At 41.8% G+C, this 14356-nt stretch overlaps 1 protein-coding gene across 1 annotated transcript in view; it reads left to right on the top strand.

The window, feature by feature from the left end:
* Positions 1-2431: 2431 nt before the first annotated feature.
* Positions 2432-14356, top strand: part of LOC128691795 (isochorismatase domain-containing protein 2) — a 32370-nt gene continuing 20445 nt past the window's right edge. The window contains exons 1-2 of the mRNA XM_070080224.1: positions 2432-2661; positions 11111-11226. Of these exons, the coding sequence (XP_069936325.1) occupies positions 2433-2661; positions 11111-11226 (345 nt within the window). The 5' untranslated portion in view covers position 2432. The remainder of the gene's footprint in view (positions 2662-11110; positions 11227-14356) is intronic.

Genomic DNA, 14356 nt, shown 5'->3' with positions numbered 1-14356 from the left:
CAATTGCTGTGGATCCCATCACACATTGGATTACTCCTTCATGATAAAGTTGATATGTTAGCCAAGAAGAGTACCCAGAAGGAGAATGTAGAATATAACTTTGGTATAACTGTGTCTAGCATTAGGATTAACATTAGGAGAAAAGTAAATAATGAAAATGATTGTTATAGAAATGCAGTTAGAAGCCTGAGTAGATCTATAACCCACTATGATAACATGAACGTAGATAAGTATGTTTATGGAGCAACGTGCAATGTGAACAGACTGACTGATGTTGTAGTGGCTAGGCTTAGGCTTGGTTACAAGTACTTCTGGCAGTTTGGGAGACACACAGATAATGATCAAACTAAATGTAAATTATGTGATCAGGCATATGGTCACTCTCTTGAACACTATGTGCTTACTTGTCCACATATTGAGGAATACAGAGACAGTATAATAACCTATGTGACATGTCAAGATATCTTATTAATGAAAATAAGATACCAGATATACTAAGCAAATTTCCTAAATTTGCGTGTAACAGATAAGTGAACTATAGATATGTAGATATAAATCCATATGTATTCCTGTTAACCCTTTGGGGCCTAGTTCCTAGGCCTTTTGTGTATCCATATGCTCTTGCACTACCGTCCACAGGATGGATATGGGGTGCACAATAAACTAGCCACTTCGGTGGCAAAAATCTACAGTACTCGCTCCCATCTTGTTTCTCATCCTCATATCTGACATAGACAAGGATGTCAGCCACAGCACCGTGTCTTCCTTTGCAGATGACACCCGAATCTGCATGACAGTGTCTTTCATTGCAGACACTGCAAGGCTCCAGGCGGACATCAACCAAACAGAAGCGTCGCTAGAGTTGGTGTCACCCGGGGCAGCATCTTTGGTGTCACCCAATGAAATCCAAGGGCGGGGGGATAGGGGTAGTAAATTCCAGTTACATCACTGCTGCATGACCAGTTACATCACTACTGCATGACCAGTTACATCACTACTGCATGACCAGTTACATCACTGCTGCTTGACCAGTGACTAATGTTTAATAATGAGAACATTTAAAGGCCATAAACCGAACTTTATTAATGATAAATAAATAATCGTAGTAATACTGAGGAAACATAAACTCAAATACTACTTTGAGTACAGGCAACAGATCCTACATTTATTCATCTTCAACAATCAAAAAAATGAAAAATAAAGGAAAACACTAGTTCCGATTTAACCTTGAGTACGGGTAACATTTCAAAGAATCTGATATTTCATTTCCTTGCCTTCAATCCTGCAAAATCATCTATCACATCATCAAAATCAATGATTTTCCCTATATAGGCCTATTTGTACTACGTAATCCTATAATAGGCTATATAGAAACGAAGAATTTTTCTCTTGGGTTGCTGCAGCATAGTTTTGGTCATTAGTGTCACCTTCTTTAGAGGCTCTATGGTGTCACCCCCTAAATGGTGTCACCCGGGGCGACCCGCCCCCCCCTCCGCTCCCGCCTTACGACGCCTCTGCAACCAAATCTTTCAACGGGCTGCAGAAAACAATATGAAGTTCAACGATGAGAAATCTCAATTACTCCGATATAGTAAACATGAGGAAATTAAAACTTCATCAGAGTACAAAACAAATTCTGGCCACAAAACAGAGCGAAAAACCAATGTCAAAGACCTGGGAGTGATCATGTCGGAGGATCTCACCTTCAAGGACCATAACATCAATCGCATCTGCTAGAAAAATGGCAGGATGGATACTGAGAACCTTCAAAACTAGGGAGGCCAAGCCCATGATGACACTCTTCAGGTCGCTTGTTCTATCTAGGCTGGAATATTGCTGCACACTAACAGCACCTTTCAAGGCAGGTGAAATTGCTGACCTAGAAAATGTACAGAGAACCTTCACGGCGCGCATAACGGAGATAAAACACCTCAATTACTGGTTGATCAGGCTCGGATCCACTAGGAGGCCTGGTCATGGACCGGGCTGCGGGGGCGTTTACCCCCGGAACTCTCTCCAGGTAAACTCCAGGCATACCTAGTCATACCAGTGGCCTTTTTTGTAATAACTACTTAATTTTATAATAAGCTTATAATATGTACACTACACATTGTGGTGGCTAAAGCTCCCGCTTCACACACGGAGGGCCCGGGTTCGATTCCCGGCGGGTGGAAATTCCGACACGTTTCCTTACACCTATTGTCCTGTTCACCTAGCAGCAAATAGGTACCTGGGTGTTAGTCGACTGGTGTGGGTCGCATCCTGGGGGACAAGATTAAGGACCACAATGGAAATAAGTTAGACAGTCCTCGATGACGCACTGACTTTCTTGGGTTATCCTGGGTGGCTAACCCTCCGGGGTTAAAAATCCGAACGAAATCTTATCTTATCTCTTAAAGACGGTCCCAGGGAGACAGTCCATAATACGGCTCATGTTGTGCTGGCCCTTAACTCCCAACAACAGCAACATGGCGTCTGCACTCTCAAGGAACCTGGGGAAGTTTGTACCCCGAAATACTTGCTTGTTTCTATGTGATATGCAAGAAAAATTCAGAAGTTCTGTTCAGTTTTTCCCACAGATAGTTGAGATATCCAATAGACTGTTGAAGGCTTTTAAATTATTGGACTTGCCTGTGGTATGTACGGAGCAGTACCCGAAAGGTGAGTCGTTTTGAGGGTTTTAGCTTCAATATCGTCATTAATTTAGGGTTTCTATTAATTTTTTTAAGTATGCTGTGGCCATGTTTTATTAGTATGTTCATTATTTGTTAAATGAACATTAAAGAGGTTAATGTTAAGCAGCCGGTGACGTAATGACCTTGACTCGGCTGCTGTTGCTAAGGCACCAAAAAAATGATTAATAATGATTAGTGGTGATGTTTGTAAAGTGTTTGGCTATTTTCTCTGACATATTTTGCTAAATTATGTCTTTGACAATGTTCAGGATGAGATAACTGAGGATGAGTGTTATTTAAGTTCTCACACAAAGAGATGTGCCGGTGAAGGGATCTTGATGCAAGGAGTTAGATCTTCTCTTCCTTGTATGCATTATTATTATATTCAAGGGGGAAGCGCTAAACCCGGAGGATTATACAGCGCCTGGGGGGGGATGTGGAAGGCATTCAGGCTTAATTCGAGGAACTGGAGCACAAATCCAATTCCCTAAATCAAGAGCCCCTCACCAACATCAAGGAACCTTCCTTGAGGGGCCTCCTTGTATGCAACTTCTCATGTTTTATTGACGGTTAAACACTTTTTATCTTAATTGTTCCAATTATCTAAGAGTACATAGGATTAATTATCAACTTTTTTCACTTTTTTTTTTCAGAAAGCCTTATGGTGTTTCAGTACAGGCGTACTATGACTTTTTTGATTGAAACTGATTCATTACACCAACTTCAGTTTTCTTTGTTAATTTGCAAGTTCATCTGTTGCATATTATGATGGTTTTAGACCCATAAAGATTCAGTGCAGTTTTTGAATATAATAATAATACCTCTCCTTGGATCAAACCTGGCTGCCTTCCATTCCATAACATTGTATCAATCGCATCTGCTAGAAAAATGACAGGATGGATAATGAGAACCTTCAAAACTAGGGAGGCCAAGCCCATGATGACACTCTTCAGGTCACTTGTTCTATCTAGGCTGGAATATTGCTGCACACTAACAGCACCTTTCAAGGCAGGTGGAATTGCTGACCTAGAAAATGTACAGAGAACCTTCACGGCACGCATAACGGAGATAAAACACCTCAATTACTGGGAGCGCTTGAGGTTCCTAAACCTGTATTCCCTGGAATGCAGGCGGGAGAGATACATGGTTATATACACCTGGAAAATCCTAGAGGGACTAGTACCAAACTTGCGCACGAAAATCACTCCCTACGAAAGCAAAAGACTCTGCAGACGATGCAGTATCCCCCCAATGAAAAGCAGGGGTGAAGGTTCTCTGTACATTTTCTAGATCAGCAATTTCACCTGCCTTGAAAGGTGCTGTAAGTGTGCAGCAATATTCCAGCCTAGATAGAACAAGTGACCTGAAGAGTGTCATCATGGGCTTGGCCTCCCTAGTTTTGAAGGTTCTCATTATCCATCATGTCATTTTTCTAGCAGATGCGATTGATACAATGTTATGGTCCGTGAAGGTGAGATCCTCTGACATGATCACTCCCAGGTCTTTGACGTTGGTGTTTCGCTCTATTTTGTGGCCAGAATTTGTTTTGTACTCTGATGAAGATTTAATTTCCTCGTGTTTACCATATCTGAGTAATTGAAATTTCTCATCGTTGAACTTCATATTGTTTTCTGCAGCCCACTGAAAGATTCGGTTGATGTCCGCCTGGAGCCTTGCAGTGTCTGCAATGGAAGACACTGTCATGCAGATTCGGGTGTCATCTGCAAAGGAAGACACGGTGCTGTGGCTGACATCCTTGTCTATGTCGGATATGAGGATGAGGAACAAGATGGGAGCGAGTACTGTGCCTTGTGGAACAGAGCTTTTCACCGTAGCTGCCTCGGACTTTACTCTGTTGACGACTACTCTCTGTGTTCTGTTAGCGAGGAAATTATAGATCCATCGACCGACTTTTCATGTTATTCCTTTAGCACGCATTTTGTGCGCTATTACGCCATGGTCACACTTGTCGAAGGCTTTTGCAAAGTCTGTATATATTACATCTGCATTCTTTTTATCTTCTAGTGCATTTAGAACCTTGTCGTAGTGATCCAATAGTTGAGACAGACAGGAGCGACCTGTTCTAAACCCATGTTGCCCTGGGTTGTGTAACTGATGGGTTTCTAGATGGGTGGTGATCTTGCTTCTTAGGACCCTTTCAAAGATTTTTATGATATGGGATGTAAGTGCTATCGGTCTGTATGTAGTTCTTTGCTGTTGCTTTACTGCCCCCTTTGTGGAGTGGGGCTATGTCTGTTGTTTTTAGTAACTGTGGGACGACCCCCGTGTCCATGCTCCCTCTCCATAGGATGGAAAAGGCTCGTGATAGGGGCTTCTTGCAGTTCTTGATGAACACGGAGTTCCATGAGTCTGGCCCTGGGGCAGAGTGCATGGGCATGTCATTTATCGCCTGTTCGAAGTCATTTGGCACCATTATCAGTACTCCACCCACCACCACCACTACTCCACCCACTATCAGTATTCCACCCACCACCATCACTACTTCACTCACCACTATTACTACTCCACCCACCACTATTACTACACCCACCACCATCACTACTCCACCCACCACTATTACTACTACACCGACCACCATCACTACTCCACCGACCACCATCAGTACTCCACCCACCATTATCAGTACTCCACCCACCTTACTGTTTCTGGAAAAAGTCTTGAGTGTTGAAATGGAGGTTACCTCCTCCCTGGATTTATACGAGAACCAAACAAGGGACGAAGTGTCCCACTACAATCTGGGATTAGTGTGGGAGTATTATTCTTCTAGTTGTGTCTTGGAAGAGCATGTGGGATGGGACAAAGTACCTGACATTCCTCTGGGTACAGAGTTGGATTTGACTTCAGATACACCTCCAACTAGTGGCAGAGTATCTGAAGCTCACTCGTAACTCAGAATTTGGCTCGCAACTCAAAGCAAAAAATCAACCGAGCGACGGCTCATAACTCGGAGAACTCGTACGTTGGGGCACTTTTAAGTCAAGGTACCACTGTAATATGATTGCTTTGGTTCCCAACCTTGACAAAATTAGCAGCAAGATATTCTGGACACTGAGAAATTTTATAAAATTGATTTAACTTCAGTTGTTTTACTCTGTCTTCAGTATTCAGCATATCCAATTGTTGCAATTCGTCCTGGCTTAGATGTTCTCTTGGACCCAGGTCCAGGATGAATCTTACCATTTTGTTCTGGGTGATTTGCAGTCTATCTTTCAGTTTTTTTTTGTCAAGGCAGAGTACCATGAAGAGCAAGCATAGTCCGTGTGACATTGTATAAGGGCTAGACATAGGGTCATGTGAGCCTCAGTAGGTAGACATTGTGCTTGTCTGTAGAGAAACTTTAGTCTGGCATTCACTTTCCTTACTGCACTGTTCCTGATCATTTCTCCTGACATGCATAGGTCAAAGGGGATTTCCAGATATTTTACTGAGGAAACTGAAGTGATGAGTTCCCCATTACATCGGACATTAAAATTATTTCCCCTTCTCAGTTTTTGTTTCGTGCCAAAGAGTATGGCTTCCATTTTCCTGAGGTGTAATGATAGTTCATTGTTTACTAACCATTTGCTGCAGGACTTCAGTTCTAGTGTTATTACATTAGCTATATCTTGTGGGTCCAGCTGTACTTGTGTGTACCTGTGCCTAAATAAACTTTACACACACACACACACGCACGCACGCATGGACAGAGGGGATATAGGCTAGCATTAGGAGCTTCACTGAGAGGTTAACATTAGGAACTTCACTAAGAGGTTAACATTAGGAGCTTCACCAAGAGGTTAACATTAGGAACTTCACCAAGAGGTTAATTAACATTAGGAACTTCACCAAGAGGTTAACATTGAGAACTTCACCAAGAGGTTAACTTAGGAACTTCACTGAGAGGTTAACATTGGGAATTTCACTAAAAGGTTATCATTAGGAACTTCACCAAGAGGTTAACATTGGGAACTTCACTGAGAAGTTAACATTAGGAACTTCACAGAAAAAAAAAATAGGACCCCCAGAGGGTAGGTCGAACCACCCAGGGGAACAGAAGATGGACCTGGAAAGAATGGATGGAAGAGCTAAGGAGAAGGATGGAACAAGAGTGGGAAAGGAAGCTAGGAGAGCTTGTCACTAAAATGGAGGAGAGGATGGATGCAGAGAACAAGAAGTGGAAGCTTTGAGTCAAAACTGAAGAAGCTAGGATACAGATCCTAAAAGATAAACTGAAAATACTGAGGCAAGATATAGAGCCAAAGAATGGAAGGGGTATGCCATCAGGAGCAGGTACACTAATTTCCAACGAGGAAACCGAAGGAAAGGAATGAGTTAAGTCCTATGTTAAGGCCCTATCAGGCCACCAGGAAATGTTGAGGAACGAAAGTGGCATGCTGCTGGGCACAGGAACAGCACTGAGAGGTGCTGAGTAGAAAGATAAAGATTTTATTTCTTTATTAAGGTTACAGTGTGTAATTACAATTTTGGTTTGCTAAGTACAAAGAAAGCCACTATCATGCTGGTTCATTTTGGGCAGACTAATCCTAATACATAATACCTGCTTAAAACTAGACAAGAGTAGTTAACTTTATTAAAATCGTATTTAATACTAATGTGAGGTAGTCAAGGTGGAGGTTTATAAGAATAATAATCTTAAAGTTGCACATAATAAAAACAATATTACAATTAATGGTTCAAGCAGTAATATTTCATGGGCCCCCTGCAGAGTCACGACCAAGCCACTGGGAGATCCAGAAAATGATAAAGGCAGCAGCAATGGCTATGTTTAAGTGGGACCCAGAAATGCAGGGGGAAAAGCAATGGGAAGAGGAGAGGGAGAGGTCAGTTTTTATTCATGGGCTTCAGGAGATTGAAGGGAGGACATACGAAGAAAGACAACAGGAAGAGAAAAACATGAAATTGAAGATATCGTCAAACAGGAGAGGAGGTCATGACTGAGCTGATAAATTTTCAGAGAATAGGGGGATACTCAAAGGGAAGAAATCGGCTAGTCATATTGATTTTCAAGACAGGAACGGTGCAGAACCACGGCTAAAGGAAACAGCAGAATACCAGAGGGTGTACCTAGATCATGACAGAATGACAGAAATTGAGAGAAAGAATACAAAGACAAAAGGGGAAAGGAAGAGAGACAAGTTTAGTCAGGAGACAACCAGAGTTGGGAGAAGAAGTATGTGCAACCACCCACCGAACCACTCTCAAAACCCCGCAACCAGCATACTATCCTAAAACAACCATATTCCACACTCACAGACCCCACCCTACACAGTAGACTCCCATAGCACCCTGCCACTCCCCCCCCCCAAAAAAAAAAAAAAAAAACCAGAATACAGTGTTGGAAAAGAAGCTGAAGGTATGGTACACCAATGCAGATGGAATAATGAATAAGTATGAGAAGTGGCATGAAAGAATCACAGAGGCATCACCAGACATCATAGCACTCACAAAAACCAAGGTCACAGGAATGATAATAGATGCCATCTTTCCAACTGGATATCAGATCCTGAGGAGGGTGGAGGAGTTGTGCTGCTCATCAAAAACCAGTCGAGTTTTGAGGAGTTGGAAGGAACGGACAGAGGGGAAGCAAGGGAATACATAGTAGGAACACTTCAGACTGGGGGTCCCAAGGTGGTGATTACAGTGATGTATAACCCATCACAGAATAGCAGGAGGCCAAGATAAGAATATGATGAGAACAACAGAGCAATGGTTGGTGCACTACTTGAGGTAGCCAGAAAAGCTGCATGGGCAAGACAAAATTACTAGTTGTGGGTGACTTCAGTCACAAGGAAATTGACTAGGTAAAAAGGAGCCACACGGGGGACCAGAAACATGGAGGGCTAAGTTGATGGAGGTACTGGAAAACCTCAAGCATCAACATGTTGGACACTACCAGAGAGAGAGAGAGAAAGTGGAGATAATGAACCAACAAAACTGGGCCTTATATTTGCCTTGAGTAGTTCAGACATTGAAAACATATGAAAGGCCCCATGGAGCTAGTGATCACGTGGTCCTGAGCTTCGAATACATAGTGGAGTTACAAGTGGAGAGGGAAGCAGGAAGAGTAGTAGGATGGGAGAAGCCACTACAAAAGAGGGGAATACACAGACATGAGGAACTTTCTTCATGGGGTTCACTGGGATAGAGAACTAATGGAAAAATCAGTTACTGAAATGATGGAATACTGTACATTACAACAAAATGCAAAGAGGCAGAGGAGAGGTTTGTACCCAAGGGCAACAGAAATAATGGGAAGACCAGAGCGAGCCCTTAGTTTACCCAAAGGTCTAGAGAGGCCAAAACTAAGTGCAATAGAGAGTGAAAGAAGTATAGAAGACAAAGGACACAGGAAAATAAGATTAGTCAAAGAGCTAGAGACGAATATGCACACATAAGAAGGGAGGCCCAGCGGCAATATGTAAATGATATACGTAGAATCGAAAGCCAAGTCTGACCCGAAGCTGTTGTACAGCCAAATCAGGAGGAAAATAACAGACAAGGATCAGGTAATCAGGTTGAGGAAGGAAGGAAGGATGGGAGATCACAAGAAATGACCAAGAAGTATGTGAAGAGCTCAACATGAGATTTAAGGAAGTACACCTACCATCCGACTTTCGACTTACGACCGTGTTTTTTATGCCAAATTTCTGGGAAATAAACAACTGTTTGTGTTGTACACAGTGTTTATCCTAAACCTTACAGTATAAAATACAGTACCAACAGCATAAAAAGTAAAGCAAAACATGAAATATCAAAATAAAACAATAGAATAGTCATTACAAAAATGTTTTGTTGATATTCAGTAGTAAAGTTCGACTTACGACCGGTTTCTCGGAACCGAACTCGGTCGTAAGTCGGATGGTAGGTGTATTTTCAGTGGGGACAGAAAGGACTCCAGAAATGCGGAATGGTGGGGTACACCAACAAGTGCTGGACACAGTACAGGTGGTAGGACCGGACATCTTTCCATAGGTCCTGAGAGAGGGAGCAGGGGCACTGTGTCCCCCACTAACAATACTCGACACATCTAAACAGGACGACTACCTGAGGTCTGGAAGACAGCGAATGTTGTCCCTATTATTAAAAAAAGGAGACAGGCACTTGGCATTAAACTACAGACCAAATGTCACTGATATGTATAGTATACAAAGTCATGGAGAAGATTATCAGGAGAAGAGTGGTGGAGCACATAGAAAGGAATGAGCTTACACACAATAACCAGCACGGTTTCAAGGAAGGGAAATCCTGTCACAAACCTACTGGATTTTTCTGACAAGGTGATGGAGGTGAAATGAGGGAAGGGGGGGTTGATTACATTTTCTTGGACTATAAGAAGGCTTTCGACACAGTTCCACACAAGAGATTAGTACAAAAGCTAGAGGATCAGGAAGGTATAACACCCTTTCTGACAAAGTGTCAAGTGGGCCCCTGTGACAAGCAGAATTTCACAGGAATCAGTCCTTGGACCAGTGCTGTTTCTGGTACGTATGCAGATGATGTGAAGCTAATGAAGAGAATTTAGTCAAATGAGGACCAGGCAGGACTACAAAGGGATATGGACAGACTGCAAGCCTGGTCCAGCAACTGGCTCCTGGACCCCACCAAGTGCAGTCATGAAGACTGGGGAAGGACAAAGAAGCCTGCAGACAGAGTACAGGCTAGTGTTCCAAAGACTGCAAACCTCACTCGTGGAAAAGGATCTTGGAGTGAGCATAATACCGAGCACATCTCCTGAGGTGCGCATCAACCAAATAACTGCTGCAGCATATGGGTGCCTGGCAAACCTAAGAATAATAGCGTTTTGACACATCAGTAAGGAATTCAAGACTGTACAATGTGTACGTCAGGCCCACATTGGAGTATGCAGCACCAGTTTGGAACCCACACCTGGTCAAGCACATCAAGAAATTAGAGAAAGTGCAAAGGTTTGCAACAAGACTTAGTCCTAGGAGAGGTTGAGGGAAATAGACCTGATGACCTGCAGGACAGGAGGGATAGGGGGGACATGATAACGACATATGAAACACTGAGGGGAACTGACAAAGTGGATAGGGACAGGAGTATCAGAGATGGGACACAGCAACAAGAGGTCATAATTAGAAGTTGAAGACTCAGATGATTCACAGGAGTGTTAGGAAGTATATTTCTTAAGTCATAGAGTTGTTAGGCAGTGGAACAGTCTGAAGAGTAATGTTGTAAAGGCAGGTCCATACATAACTTTAAGAAGAGGTATGATAAAGCTCATGGAGCAGGGAGAGAGCAGACCTAATAGCGACCAATGAAGAAGCAGGGCCAGATGCTATGACTCGACCCCTACAACCACAGTTGAGTACACACACACATGCACACACGATCAATGGAAGTTAGTTTTATAAAGTAAGCTAAATGCCACACCTTATTTTCTTGATCTACAGGTCTTGGAAGCACTGTAGCAGAATTAGAAGTGAGAGAAAACAATGTACCAATTTTTGACAAGACAAAATTCTCCATGTGTCTACCTCCGATCCAGGAAATCATCAAGGATAAAGAGGTTATTATCTTTTGTTGCTGAATATAAAAAAAGGCTTTTAATCATGCAGTAGTAAGAAATTCATAAATCTTCTAGCAATGTTCTAATCTTGATTTTTTTTTATTTTTTATTAACACATCGGCCGATTCTCACTGTAAAAAACCTTAAGACGCCTATAACGATCGGTGCCATTTACCGGATACCCCACACAAACATCCCAAATTTCAGTGAGAAATTAAAGGAACTAAAAACAAACAGACAAATGAATAAGCACCACCTTCTCTTAGCTGGAGACTTCAACATCAACCTTGGCCTACTAGATGATCAGCCTGTAACTGATTTCATCAACAATATGAACAACACACTTCTCATACCAACAATAAATAAACCAACCAGGCTCAGTGAAACAAGTGCAACCATAATAGACCACATATGGACCAATATACTAGCCTCCCTTAAATCAGGGATAATCACAGATAGCACTACAGACCACTACCCTACCTTCCTCTTGACAAACATTAGTAAACCACCACTTGAATACAACAAAGTTTCATTTAGACTCCATGATGAGGCCTCAATAAGGAAGTTCACAGCTGACCTAGAGACTGTTGACTGGCCAACAGAATTCTCGAAGGCCAATGGTATTGATGACTGGACAGACAATTTTCTTAACAAATTACTTAGACTACAACAAACATTGTCCTATAAAAACGAAACAGATCACAAACAAACGTCTTGGTTGCCCATGGCTAACCAGCACCATTCTGAAATTCATTGATAAGAAACACCAATATGAAAAGCAATATAGACAGGGCTTAATACACAAAGATATTCTTAAACACTATTCATCAGTCCTCACCAAAGTAATAAAGATAGCCAAACAACTATACTACTCCAGTAGATTCACTGACACAAGAGGAGATATTAAAAAGACCTGGAAAACACACTCAGATTCTAGGGACCCACAAACTGAAAAAAACCAAGAATATTGCCCTAACTAAACCTAATGAAACACCACTGCATCCCACTGACACAGCTAACAAGATAAACGACTTCTTCTCAACCATAGGTTCTAATCTCGCCAATAAAATCCCACATACCAATGCCCATGCCGGGGACTACCTAGATGGGAATTTCCCAAATTCCTTCTATCTTGCTCCAACTGAGCCCACGGAAGTCACTGAGATTATAAAGTCACTTAAAAATAACTCAGTGAATCTGTCTCATGTCCCACCATTATTGGCTAAGAGAGCAGCCCATGTCCTCTCGCATGCTATCTCATTACTTTTTAACAAGTCACTAGAAACTAGCACCTTCCTGAAACTACTCAAGACGGCAAGGGTTACACCAATACATAAAGGTGGTGACCCTACAGATTTAAACAACTATAGGCCAATATCAAACTTACCATTGCTATCCAAAATCTTTGAGAAACTCGTGCACAGGTGACTGTATTCATTTATAACGGCACAAAACATACTCAACCCCTGCCAATTTGGATTCAGGAAAAATAAAAGCACTAACGATGCAATCATAAAAATGCTAGATCTGCTTTACACAGCATTGGAAAATAAGGAATATCCACTAGGAATTTTTATTGACCTAAGAAAAGCTTTTGACACAGTAGACCACGGCATCCTACTCCACAAACTTGACCATTATGGTATAAGAGGCCATGCGCTTGCATATTTCAAATCTTACCTTACTAATAGGTATCAGTATGTCACCATTAAAGACACAGCATCAACAACACAGCCACTTGATACTGGAGTTCCGCAGGGAAGTGTCCTTGGTCCCCTGCTCTTCCTCATATACTTCAATGATCTCCCAAACGTATCTCAACACCTGAACCCCATTCTCTTTGCTGACGACACGACTTATGTCATCTCTCACCCTAATCTTGCCACCCTCAACACCATTGTTAATGAGGAGCTGATCAAAATATCGACTTGGATGACAGCCAATAAACTTATGCTTAACACTGACAAAACCTACTACATTATGTTTGGTAGCAGAGCAGGAGATGCGCAAATTAACATTAAGATCGACAACACTCTAATTGCCAGGCATAATGAGGGCAAATTCCTAGGCCTATACCTCGACTACAACCTGAACTTCAGCACCCATACACCCATATCCAACACATAACCAAAAAAGTATCCAAAATGGTTGGGATCCTCTCCATGATACGATACTACGTGCCGCAAACTGCCCTTCTCACACTATACCATTCACTTATATATCCATACCTCACCTATGCTATCTGTGCTTGGGGTTCAACTGCAGCAACACACCTAAAGCCAATAATAACCCAACAAAAAGCCGCAGTAAGAATAATCACTAAATCCCATCCCTGGCAACACACCCCCCCACTCTTCATAGATCTAAACTTACTCCCTGTTCAGTACATCCACACTTACTACTGTGCAATCTACAGCTACAGGACCTTAAATTCCAATATTAACCTTGACCCAAAATGCTTTTTTGATAGTTGTGACAGAACCCACAGGCACAACACCAGACACAAACATCTCTTTGACATTCCCCGTGTCCGACTAAACCTTACAAAAATTCAATGTATGTCAAAGGCCCTAAAATCTGGAACACCCTACCTGAAAATTCTAAAACTGCAGACACATTCATCACCCTCAAAACTACCATCAGAAAACATCTTATCTCCCTGATACACCCTGTCAACTAATTACACGAATACCACCTGGTGGTTAACACACTTTCACCCATTTGACCATAAGCAGAAATATCAATCTCAATCTTAAATTAATGAATCTTAACTAGTCATAAGTTGGCCTGTGATACTCCAATACTGAAACTATGTATAGTGCCAAAACAAAAGCATTCACATTGCTAAACTCACAAACTAGTATTTAGTCACTTAGCCATAATACCAACTTACCTCATAATTTTGTAATATTTTAAACTTAAGATTTAATTTAAGTCTGCCCGAAATGCCTAGCCATGCTAGGTGTTCTAGTGGTACACTCTGTAATTATTATTTTACTACATGTAAACCACACAATAACCAAATTCTGTAAACTCAGCATTGTAATCCTTATAGAGAATAAACTTTGAATTGAATTGAATTGAAGGCAGGGTGGCCCGAAAAAGAAAAACTTTATTCATCATTCACTCC

Source organism: Cherax quadricarinatus, chromosome 6 (assembly GCF_038502225.1).
Source record: "Cherax quadricarinatus isolate ZL_2023a chromosome 6, ASM3850222v1, whole genome shotgun sequence".
Taxonomy (NCBI): Eukaryota; Metazoa; Arthropoda; class Malacostraca; order Decapoda; family Parastacidae; genus Cherax; species Cherax quadricarinatus.
The sequence above is the reverse complement of the archived record's forward strand: the minus strand, read 5'-3'. Positions and strand labels throughout refer to the sequence as shown.